General features: G+C 48.1%; 1 protein-coding gene across 4 annotated transcripts in view; it reads left to right on the top strand.

The window, feature by feature from the left end:
- DOCK4 (dedicator of cytokinesis 4) overlaps positions 1 to 12114 on the top strand; it is a 2129281-nt gene that overhangs the window by 1960640 nt on the left and 156527 nt on the right. For all 4 annotated transcript variants that reach the window (XM_069627915.1, XM_069627916.1, XM_069627917.1 and 1 more), the window contains one exon: positions 7010 to 7186. In XM_069627915.1, coding sequence (XP_069484016.1) covers positions 7010 to 7186 — 177 coding nt within the window. The remainder of the gene's footprint in view (positions 1 to 7009; positions 7187 to 12114) is intronic.

Consider the following 12114-nt stretch of genomic DNA (forward strand, 5'->3'; position numbering starts at 1 on the left):
TCACCGTGCTAACAGAGACCCTCCAGGAGAATGCTGCCGTCGTCTTCTCCACGCAAATGACCAGGACGGCACTTGTAAACAAGAAGGCCATATGGGCTCTGGTGGCACAGCGGGTAAGTGCGGTGGGGACCGCACCCCGCACCCCACAGCAATGCCGAAAGCGATGGGACGACCTGCGGATACGCGTCCGCAGCATACTCTCTGCCAACCGCAACATTGCCACAGCCACCGGGGGAGGTCCTGAATCACCCATCAAGTTGACCCCCTGGGAAGAAATCTGTGCCTCCACCATCGGAATGGAGAGCATAGAGGGAGTCGGAGGGATGGAGAAAGGAGTGCAGACATCCGAAGATTCAGGTAGGTGGGCCAGATAAAACAATGCCAAATCCACAAAGTCCATCCATGTGAAGTACCATGTGTCCACATAGTGCAACAGAAACACATGTCCAGGAGAACGTCCACACACATCGGCCTGATAGCGCACGTTAAAACCCACAATAAATACATAAATAATTAAAAACCCCTAAAACACGCACTACACGTGCAGCAGGCACACCCTAACTGCAGGCTGCCAAACAACTGCACCCTCACTCCACACACAAATGAAAGCACCTCCAAGGCCCCGACCCAAATCACCCTCAGGTACCACCCCAATGCATGTGATACAATGCCATTCCAATTCCCACAGACCCATCAATAACCCTCGCCCTCCTTTACTCCACCACAGGGTCCGATCCAAACGACGAGCATCAGGACACCCCTACCAGCACACCTGCAAAGAGGGCCAAGACCAACGGCCAAAGACCCTCCACCTCAGCTGCACGCATCAAGACACGGCAGCAGCACAAATCAGGTGGCAGCACAGAGGAGGGAACATCAACAGGCACCCCAGCAGCCAGCATGCCCACACCACCACCACCACAGGTCCCCCCAACGGATGCCACAGAAGGCACTGCCTCTGGTGGCAGCAGCACCATAGGTGACACCCCATTGATGGCAGCATGCTCCGACACAGAAGACGGGGATGTCGAAGTCAGATCCATCCATGACCTGTCCCAATCCCCCTGTCTGTCCCATCCCGTACAACATGAGGATACCACGCAGGGGCACCCACAAGACGACGACTGGCCATCCCCCACAAGCCCTGTGGCAAGGCAACATGAGGTCAACAGCCCCTCTGTGACACCCCCGCAAATGGCCATGGCCCAGCAGAGGCAACAGTCCCTCGACCAGTTAATCGTGCAACAGCAGCAACTGGCCACGCTCCTCAAGGACCATGCCGATGAATGTGGGGGCACTAAGGCAGACATAGAAACATCAACTGAGACACTTAGGGCAGAAATGGAGAGAGGTACAGAGACACTAAGGGCACAAATGGAGAGTAGCACCGAGAGCCTGGGAGTCCAAATGGAGAGAAGCACCGAGAGCCTGAGGGGGGAACTGCATGCGACGTCCAAGGACGTATGTGCCGAACTTGCCGCAGTGCGCCGTGTGCTCACTGAGCTCTCGCAAACCCTTAGGGACATGCATGGACGTGAGCAGGCAGAGACATCATCCGTTGCAAGTTCCGTCCAGGGCAGCCCCCAACGTAGATCTGGGAGGAACCTGCGCTCCACAGGCAGGGGTGCCCCTGATACCCGCAGAGGGGGCTTGCAATAGCGACTGCCCACTGACAATGAGCATCTTTGGACACTGGTGTTCGGGGGGGAGGTAGGAGGGTGGAGGGGGTGTGTTGGGCTCACTTGGGTGGCGGGTCGATAGGGTGTACAACATGATATCACATATGCCATAAACAGTGCACGATCAACCAATGAGATGTGTGGACATTGATCTTTGTGTACTAGGCCATCATAGGCGTACAGTCCATATTGTGCATGTCCCAGACACACACAGTGCCACGAGTCCCGTGTCCATGTATCAGCCACCAGGCGTGAGTGCTAGAAGCATACATCAATGAGATGCTGACGAATGTCACGGCCCTCCGGTGCCTCGCAGACTCCTTGAGGTGCTGCCACATCCCCACCCTCATCATGACCATCATCAGGTGCTTGCAGTTCTGCGTCAGGGGGCATGGGCACATTTCTACGTACGCACATGTTGTGGAGCATGACACATGCCATCACCATCTTTGCAACCTTCTCATGGCGGTACAGGAGTGCCCCGCCAGACCTGCTGAGGCAGCGGAAACGAGTCTTCAGTAGGCCGAATGCCTGTTCAATGACTACACGGGTACGTGAGTGGGCATGGTTGTAGTCCTCCTCATGCTGGTCCCGTGGGTTCCGGACTGGTGTGAGGAGCCATCTCTTCAGTGGATATCCAGCATCACCTGTATGTGGACGATAAACGTATGATGTGGAATGCCATTGCTACGTACGCACCCCCCCCCCTTCCTGCCAGGTCATTGCCGAATCACATACCCCACATTATCATGCATGTAATGAGACTCACCGAGTAGCCAGGATCTGTTCCCTGCGTGTCGCTCCATGTAGTGTGGTATAGTAGAGTTCCTCAAGACCATAGAATCATGGGTTGATCCAGGGAATCTGGCACAACAATGTGTAATGATCCTGTTGGAGTCACACACCATTTGTACATTCAGAGAATGAAATTGTTTTCGGTTGCGGTACTGGGCCTCCATGGCATGTGGGACGACCAATTCCACATGGGTGCAGTCGATGGCACCAATGCAACCCGGTATGCCGGCAAGTGCATGGAATCCCACTTTTGTGTTTGTAATTTCCTGCTCCGAGCGTGGTAGAGAGATGTAGTCGTCTGCGTGCTGCAGGAGGGCATCGAGCACTTGCAATAGTGTCCGTGAGAACAGTGGCTGAGAAATGCCATGCAACTGTCCGACTGTGTGCTGGTAGGTGCCTGTGGCCAGGAAGTGGAGTACAGACACCACCTTCAGTAGGGGTGGGATGGCGGTTGGGCTATCTATCATACTGACAAGGTCAGCCTGTGTCATGTCCACAATGGCGGCTATGGTGTCCCGGTCCAGACGGTAGAGGGTGTGGATCTGCTCATCAGTGAGGTTGAACGGATGTGCTCGGAGGCGTGGGATTGCGGGCTGCCTGCGTGGTGGTAGTGGCTGTGCTGGCGGCCCTTGCTGGCCCTGCCTTGCCCTCCTCCTCCTCCTGCGTCTCCTCCGTGCGGCCGGTTGTAGTTGGTGTTCGTCTTCTTCTTGGAGTTGGAGTACTTGCAGTGCTATCAGGTCCCCCAGGGCCAACATCGCGAGTCCTGCCGGTAGCATTTCGGTGTGGTTGTGGGAGGAGACTGGGTGTGCAATTTATGTGTTTTCAGGCTGTATGGCCTCCACCTGTGGTGATTCATTCCACCTGTGCAAACTGCTCTCCCCTTTGGCCGAGCACGTCCCGCACACAACGCTGCAATTCGGGGAATGGCATCTTGCTATTGCAATCATGTATTTGTACCCGATGGCCGTGTAACATTGGTTGACATGTTCATTCTGCTGTGGTCCCATTGTTTCATATACTATCTGTGCAGTCGCGAACAGACTTGTGAAGGGTCAGTGGAACGTAGTACTCGAGTAACGGTGGGCCCTCATGCATCACTGTACCGAGTTGCAACGACGGGCGGGGCGTCCCATTTGTGGGTGAAGGCAGTTGCCATTTTCACACACAGCCGCACTCGATGGATTAATTAGTGATTTCAAACGGCCACAGATGCCTCTTCGACGTGATGTTGCAAATGAGGAATTCGAAGGGCGGCGCTTTCGGTTTTCAGCTAGCGGCGAGGAAATGCCCACAGGTCTGACTGCAAATATAACGTACTATTGTTCAATGTCCTTGAGACAGGGGCCATGGCGAGGATGCAATGATTGATATGAATGGTTTGGGATGCGCAATAGCGACGTGGGCGATGAGGCCGGACGTTCCCAAATACATGTTACTTCACTACACTGGAATTACGGGCTGGGGCACTGTGGATTTTGCAGGCTGCATAACGCACAGACTCAATGGATATTTCTAATGTTATGTGAGTAAATATTCAGGCGTTTTAATCCCGGGATGAGGGAATGATGAATGGATGCATGGGCAGGTGATTTGATACAGAGTTTGCCATGTACAGGGCTTCTTGGAATCTATCCGCCTCCCCTGCGCTATGTGATGCAGGGCTGCCATAGTGGGACCATCGTCTATCTGGCCTTGTTGAGCCCTCCCTGTCTCGACGCGCCCTCAGACACTTGTGTCCATGCACGTTACCAATCCCATCTGATGGATTCTGTTTTGACAGATGCATGCACAGGTACACTCGTTTGTGATGGTGTTTACACCTCGATATAGATAGTTATGAGTCGCAAGTGGTTTTTGGGTGGTGATGAACCTTTGGAGTGGGCTAGCATGCATATGGCTGTGGATTTAGTGTGATCATTGAAGTGAGTTGTTCGAATGTAGTTCTGATGGCCATTCTGTTCTTTTTCTTTTCTTTTGGTTGACAGGTATCTCCTCCCCTTTTGCCACTGCCATCTGTATGCCACTCCTGCAGATGGCTTTTACTCCCGACACCTGCTGCTTCGTGTTAATCAGTGGAGCAGCATTACGATCTTATGGGACGATCGCCAATGGGCCACATGCCCTTACGCAGTACTGGTGGCTCGGAGCAACATTTCGGCCTTTCAGCTGGACTAGTGCCTCCCCATTGGGACGGCCCTGCGGTTCTGTGCGCTTCCATGTTGCCTTTTCGTACGTGAATGTGGCTCTGTGTACCATGATGGAACAGGGCGTCACACAAGTAGTGGCTGGTCATTTCTTGCGGATGCAGCCCACAATGGTGAAATGTGTTTTGGAGTTCATGGCCTAATGGCTGTATGGGCTTGGTGATTTTGTTGTGCATTAAATTTCTATTCTGATTTGGCCCGTGTAGCGTTCTTCTTTGCAAGTGATGTGGCATATTCCTATTTGGGGAGCGATGTATTGGGAGGAGATCTGCATTGGGTTCCAGCTTCGGAGTTTAGTTGCGTGGTACTGTACTGGGCGCGTTTGCCTACGAAGCCCAGTGAGGTCAGGGATGGGGGCTGCCAATATGACTGTTTGAATGTTGTCATGCTCAGGGGCGGGGGATTGGGTTTTGTGTAACAGATGCCGGTCAGCCAGGTGGACTGGTGGAATGATGTGATTTTCGGAATATTGCTGGTCACAGGTGCCTGTGTTTGCGTGCGTTTCTTGGTGGGGGACTGTGGTCATGTCCATTGGGATGGCTTCTGTATTCGTGCCATCTGTGCCCTGCAGCTCCCATTGGCCCCTGTTGTGTTTCTTTTGTTCGTTGGCATGCATGGGTGACTTGTACATTTCAATGGTTGCATTGTGACTTCATTGCACCTACGGGGAGTTGTACTTTGTGGGCAGGGAGCGGTGTACAGGCACTCAGTGGGGCCGTTTACGGTTGATTCGCGATGCCGTACTTCTCACCATGGCGGAATGGTACATTCCGCCATGCTTGATGGCGTTAGGTACATGTCCGCTAGGGTCGGAATTAGCGTACCCTTGCGCCATGGTGGTGTTTACGGTTTGGCATGGCGCGCGCGCGCGTGCTTGGTGCAGTTAGCGTTGGCGTTCACTACGGTGTCGCTAATGGCTTCGTACTTTGCGGTGACGGGTCATAGTCGCACCGAGCGCTATTCGATGGCGGTATTGCATTTCCGCCATCGTTTTCCGAATTCCGCCAGGGTCGTAATGAGGGCCATTGTCAGAGCACAGTGCCCCAATGTTGGTCCCACTTTTGGTTCTTGCTCTTCCTTGCCTCATCGAGAAACACACTTCAAAGAGGACGGTGGAATTTCTTAGTCAGGCTGTGAGGTTTAGCTACATCTAGGAGTGGGAACCATGTGCTGTGGTGTGCAATTGGGGTAATGCGGACAGTCAAAAATCGAAGTTTGTGATCGCGCTGGATTCACACTCAATATTTTATTCTGTTTTGCACCACTTCTAGTGCATTATATCAAAACACAATTATCCCTCTAACCTTTACAAAAGATTAGCATACATGTACATTGAAAGAGCCCCTTAAAATCCTTTTCTTGGGGGGCATTCTATAGGTGAATCTGTGCTGTAGTTTCATTTCTCCGGGTTATAGATGACGGCTGAGTAAATTGTGATTGAACTGGCGATGTTTCAGGGTAAAGTGAAGGCAATAATGGCTCAAAACTCTGGTTTAGTACTATAAACAAAAAGATTACCATAATTATTATTTTGCAGTTAATTTAGAATTTACACTACACAATCTTAGTAATTGTTAGTAAATGTCATGAGCAGTGGTCAAGTGGGGCAATGATCAGCACTGTATTTTAGCTATTGAACATTACCATGCTTGAGTGTAACTCTACTGTTATTGGGTGAAGTTGTGTTTTTCTACTTGCAACTGGGAAAGTGAGAGTTTTCGCTCTGTTAGGCTGACTTTGGGTCAGTAGTTTGCAATTGCGTATGTCATTGTTAAACTGTTCATTTGTTATCCTCTCTCCCAAAGAAAGATTTTTCTTACCATCCACTGCTAAGTTGCTAAGTTGTTATGTCACGCTTTCCTTCAGAGCCCCATTTCTGTTCTGAGATCCCTCGTAATACAATGGAAACAATCTGCTTTCCAACACGGGAAGAAACTTCACAGCATGCAAGTAGAGACACACAATGCTATCAAACATTGAGTTGCTATGAGATTCCAACACAAGGTTCTGTGACTATTTCATGCCTCAAAAGGGTTGTCAGCTATAACACAGAGCTTCGTGAATTTCATCAGAAAATATGTTGCAATGGTTAAAGATGATGAAAACTGAAAAGAATTGTCTTGTGCGCTTCCTTGTTGGGTATCCTTTTTACGGCATTTGTTTTGGTGGCATATAATCTTACATTTAAATGGCCAATCTGGATTTGTGCTGGGGTGATCACATTTTGTTGAGAACAAAAAAGCTGCCAAAGTACAGAAGACTGCAGTGAGTGCCAGCTGTCAGTGAGAGGTTGTCTTTTTCACTTATCTAATGCACATTATTATTTTGTAGGTCGAAATGAGCCCTCTTGAAAATGCAATTGAGGTGTTGGAAAATAAAAACCTGCAGCTGCGAGGGCTGATCAGCCAGTGCCAGACTCGACAGATGCCGAACATTAACCCACTCACCATGTGCCTTAACGGAGTTATTGATGCCGCGGTTAATGGAGGTGTTACTAGGTACCAGGCGGTAAGACTATGGCGGAAAATCTCTTAACAGTCTTTGTCATGATGGTCGTGTGTGAATGCTTGATTTGAACCACATTGCAAATGTGACTTTTCTAAAGGGTTGAACCACAAAAGAAAACGAGAGAACAAATTACCTTTAGTTAGACATTTGTTTCTCTCTTTCTCTGTGTCCCCTGCTATCAACCTAGGACACTTTCTCTCTGCATTCGGTGCCCAGTGAAACTGATTGTTCATATCATCTATGATAATAATTAATTAAAAAAATTCATATGCTTTTTAGGAAATAGCCTTAACAGATTGGCTCTCCTTATGCTGATAAATCTAAAAGTAAACACTACATCTACTATTTACCTGATCACTGCAAAATGTAAAAGTATTGGAGGTGTAATTAGTATGTGACTGGGAGGCTGAAATGTACACATCTGAGTGACATTAGTTGGTCAATTCTGAATTAGGCGAAGTTACTGTATAGAAGATAAAACTACTTCAAACATTGCTATTTTTGTTAATGAAAAAGTAGATACAGACAGATTTAAGTACGTTAAAGGACAATCCAACAGGTATCTCGCTTGGGGTGTGTCTTTCAATAATTCCAGAATAATCTATACTTAGGCAGGCTTTTTCTATCACTCCAAACCCCAGGGGAATTCCCTCTGTTCAAAATTCTGCAACAATATATGTAACTTTTCCAGCATGGGGTCTGGCATGGATTCACATGCTCATGAATATTCCCAGTCGTCAGGCTGGGAATCCTCAGAAAAAGAAAAAAAAACAGTTTGGCTTTAGCTTTAACACTGTATTTCTTCTCTAAATCAATCACTGTCCTCTGGGTCATACTGCCCCCATCCAATGAAATTCCTCTCCCTAAGCTCCACCCGTGGTGGCCATCTTCAGATTTGGTAAGCATGTAAAGTGGCAGTTTGAACCAAGACGAGCCACAGAGGGGAAGGATGGAGGATTCGCCTGTGAATCCATGCCAGACCCATGCTGGAGAACAAGAGTTATAGGTAAGTAACTTAAACTTTCTCCAGCATGGGGTCTGGCATGGATTCACATGCTCATGAATAATGATTAGCCAGCAGTACGTCCACGGGAGGTGGCAAGGCTCAACAGAAGCAATTAACAGTCACCCCTGGAACAGCCTCAACTCAAGCGAACAGGTTGCATAGTACCGCTTGGCCAACCTGGGAATCCTCCCTGGAATCCCTGTTGACGCAGTAGAACCTTGTGAAGGTGTGCGTGCTATTAGAATGGATTTCTGAACTGTGCTGTGGTGAACAGATGTTCAGGAGGCCACCCTTGTTTAGTGAAACCGGTGTCAGGTCCATATCTTGGGTCTTCTTGCAGGAGTGATGCTGGCCCACCAGACCCCCTTGATATGCCTGCCCTATAGTTCTTAAAATATAAAACTACCCAACAGGCAAACCCAAGGGGAATGGAGGAGAAAATAACAACTGCAAATCTTCACTGTTTCTTTAGACACAACACTGGTTCCCAGAATATAAACTCAGTAGATGATTAACTCTTTGGAACTGGATAGAGGAAGCTTCATCAGTAATGTGTGTCTGTGAAATCTAAGCACAAAAATACACAGATTAAATAAACTCTTAACTGAATGTTGTTTTCTACTATTTATAATTTAAACAAAACTATTATCATGTACCTGCTGCCTATGCTTGATTGCTGATAGGCATTTATAGTTTGTTCTTCTGTATTATTAGATGCTCTTCTGAATTACTTATAATAAGAATTTACAATGAAAGTCAATATTCAATATTCTTGAAACACTTTGGATATTCTTTGAATATATGTTGTAGAAAGTCTGAAACTGGCTTGCTTGAAGAAAAAATGTTTTTACTATAGTTCTTAGTCTGAGTTAAATAAAACTCTTCTGGATTATTCAGTTTACAGTCTTTACTTTCTTGTATCTGAATATATAAATATCATTCAAAACTGCACTGTAGATTTTGGATGCTCCAATGAGGTTAGATGGCTTGTTGCACAATGAACGAAAAGTTCAGTTGATTGAAGAACGTGACGCACGCGCAATCAGAACGAAGTTGAATTAAAAACACGAAGCAAAATAGCCGCGCTTTCAAACGGTCGCGGTAACACGTAGCTACATTCAGTAACCGCTCCACAAAAGTAAACAAATTCACAGAGAAATACCGGAACTCAACACGACGCCCCTAGGAACGCTACTTGACAACACTAGTATGTCAAACCAGGAAGTAAAACTTTAAAGTGGAACGTGCGAGCATACTCTAACTGATTCCTGACTAGAATTGATTTTTCAGTAAATGAACTAAAGAGGCACATGTTAAGTGTTATACATCACTATACTAATTTTAATAACACGCGTACTATAGTGAAACTATTAAACTAAATTATAACCAATAAGTCACAACAAATATCCTGACCAGAATGCTCTAAAACACCTACACTGACTTTCTTAACCCGTACACGCAACCGCGGAAGGAAAAAATAAACGTACTTTCATTTCCCGCACACACAGCCACGAAAGGAAAAAATATACGTACTTTCATTTCCCGCACACGCAGCCACGAGAGAAAAAAAATAAACGTGCATCAGAATTTTCCTTCCTTGAATACGCGCGCAATAGAGTTCAAATAATGTTCATTAAAATCAAATGCAGATAAATACAGTTTCTTAGAATTTTAAAGTAAACTTCTTCTTGAGATAAATTGAAGATAAAAACATTGCACTTTAGAAAACTTAGCTTGCTTCATCTGTAAATTGGTCTTGAAGTTACAACAAGGACTTCTTCATTAACGAAACTTCTGTAGAAATTAAGCTCACTGTAAATTCTTCTCAAAAAGGATTTTTATAATAACTTATACCAAATATCCTAAGAGCTAAACGAACTACAACCTTCCTCTAAAGAAACTGGAATGAAAGGCAGTTTAGAATGTTGTGAAATGTTCCAAACTACCTCATAATATCTTTCCACCAATCATTTGTGTTGCACTGAACCTCCATCTTGGTTTGGGGAACTAGGCACTTCCTGTATATAGTTGTCATTAAGGAAACCTATCACAATATTGACATATTAAAATACCAAACCCAAAATCAAACACCACTCAACCAATGCTCCCACTAACAATGAAGATTAAAAATAAATGTTTACTTAATTCTTTTGAATGCAGATTTTCTACAGTAATTTCTCATTGAAAATCTAGAAATGTGCCATGGAATCCTGACACCGGGAACACTACTGCAAAGTTAGCCAGGACAGTTCAAGGTAGCTTGGAGAGCACTGAAGACTAAGGGCCTCATCATGAGTTTGGCAGTACCTCGGCGCAATTACCGCTGGGCACAAATAGTGTTACCGCCGTGTCGTGCAGCGACATCTGCACCATATCACAACCTGGTGTGCATGCGCCCGACTCCAACAGTAGCGCTATTAGAGGACGGCGGTATTTGCACCCAAGTAAGGGCTAACTCTTGAAAACCGGTGCTAATAACGCTACTGTCGGAGATGCAGCACTAGTAGCGCCCGCGGAAATTGCTTCACCGCCGAAACGGGAAGCTTTGCGGCGGTCATTTTGGAAAACACAATCCATTCATGATCTCCACTTCCTGCAGACATCCACACCAGTAAAACAGCCACAATGTTTCAGGAGAGGGTCAGGGTCAAGGCTGCACAAGATTGCCTCAGAAAGCCGAAGATTTACTGAGGGGGGCTGGTGGTGCTTGTGGGTGAAGTTGTGGCACACCATGATCTTTTGAGGCAGCATAAAACCTCTGCCCAGCGCTGCACAGCTATCTGGCAGATGGTGAGCCAGAAGGTCAGTGCAGTTGCCTGTGTCCCTCGGGATGGGTAAGACTGCAGAAATAGGTGGAACGAGCTGCCGGTGCGGGTTTGGAGACTGCTGTCCCAGCACAGGAAGGAGGGCATGGCCACAGGTGGAGGGACAGTGCCACCACTTGCACTAACATCATGGGAGGAGAAGTACAGCTCATTGTTGGATATGGAGGCCATCAAGGGCGTTGGCGGTGCAGAGGCGGGTGCCGGAAACTAGGAGATGGAAGGTGAGTGAAATCTCCCCCCCGCATCCCTGATTTATGTACAATGACAGCCTAGCACAGTATGCCCCAGTGGACAGACCAATGAGCCGGACATTGCGACAGGGTGCAGTGAGTGGGTTCCACATCCGCCACCTACCTCGGCATCCATGTGCCAGTGCACCAAGGCCACCCCTGTGAGTCAGAGCAGTGCTGAGGGGAGCCAAGGGACATATCCAAATGCCATGCACCACACACCCATGGTGGGAGCACAGCAGTGCCCCATAGGGACCTGTCAGTGCCATGTACCCTGCCAAACCGCCTCCCCCCAATAAAAATGGCACCAGCGGAGGTGACGTGAGTCAATGGGGATCAGAAGCATGCAAGCCAAATAACAGCTGGGCCAGCAATGACATCTTGCCATCACCACACTGGCCAAATGCAAACCCCCTATATGCCCCCCCGACCCCCTCCTTCACCCATTCTCATCATTGTCAATCCTCTTGCAAACGACCCAAACCAGGCCTATCCATTAGGTCAAAAGCCCAGGGACCCCCATATCTCCATGTATTCAATGCCATGCATGCCAAAACACGCAGGGGAATGAGACCTGACACCATCACCTATGCCCCCTGCAGGCACACAAGCACATCACGATCTAGGGTGCGACACGTAGCATGGCGCAGGACAATGGTGGCACTAACAGCGTTTGGTCAAAGGGTGCGTGAGATGACAGAGGGTGTCTCAGCCCTTGCTGAGCAACAGCTGCAGGGGGCAGGCTCAAACCCTTCACGGTCAACTACACCTACCAAGGAGTCCCAGGAAAGCACCCCTAGGGGCCAGTCCCTGCGCCAGCTCCGCGCAAGATCACCGGCCACTGGGAGTCGGGGAAAGAGGGCACAG

The sequence above is a fragment of the Ambystoma mexicanum genome, chromosome 12 (assembly GCF_040938575.1).
Source record: "Ambystoma mexicanum isolate Mex_15411 chromosome 12, UKY_AmexF1_1, whole genome shotgun sequence".
Taxonomy (NCBI): Eukaryota; Metazoa; Chordata; class Amphibia; order Caudata; family Ambystomatidae; genus Ambystoma; species Ambystoma mexicanum.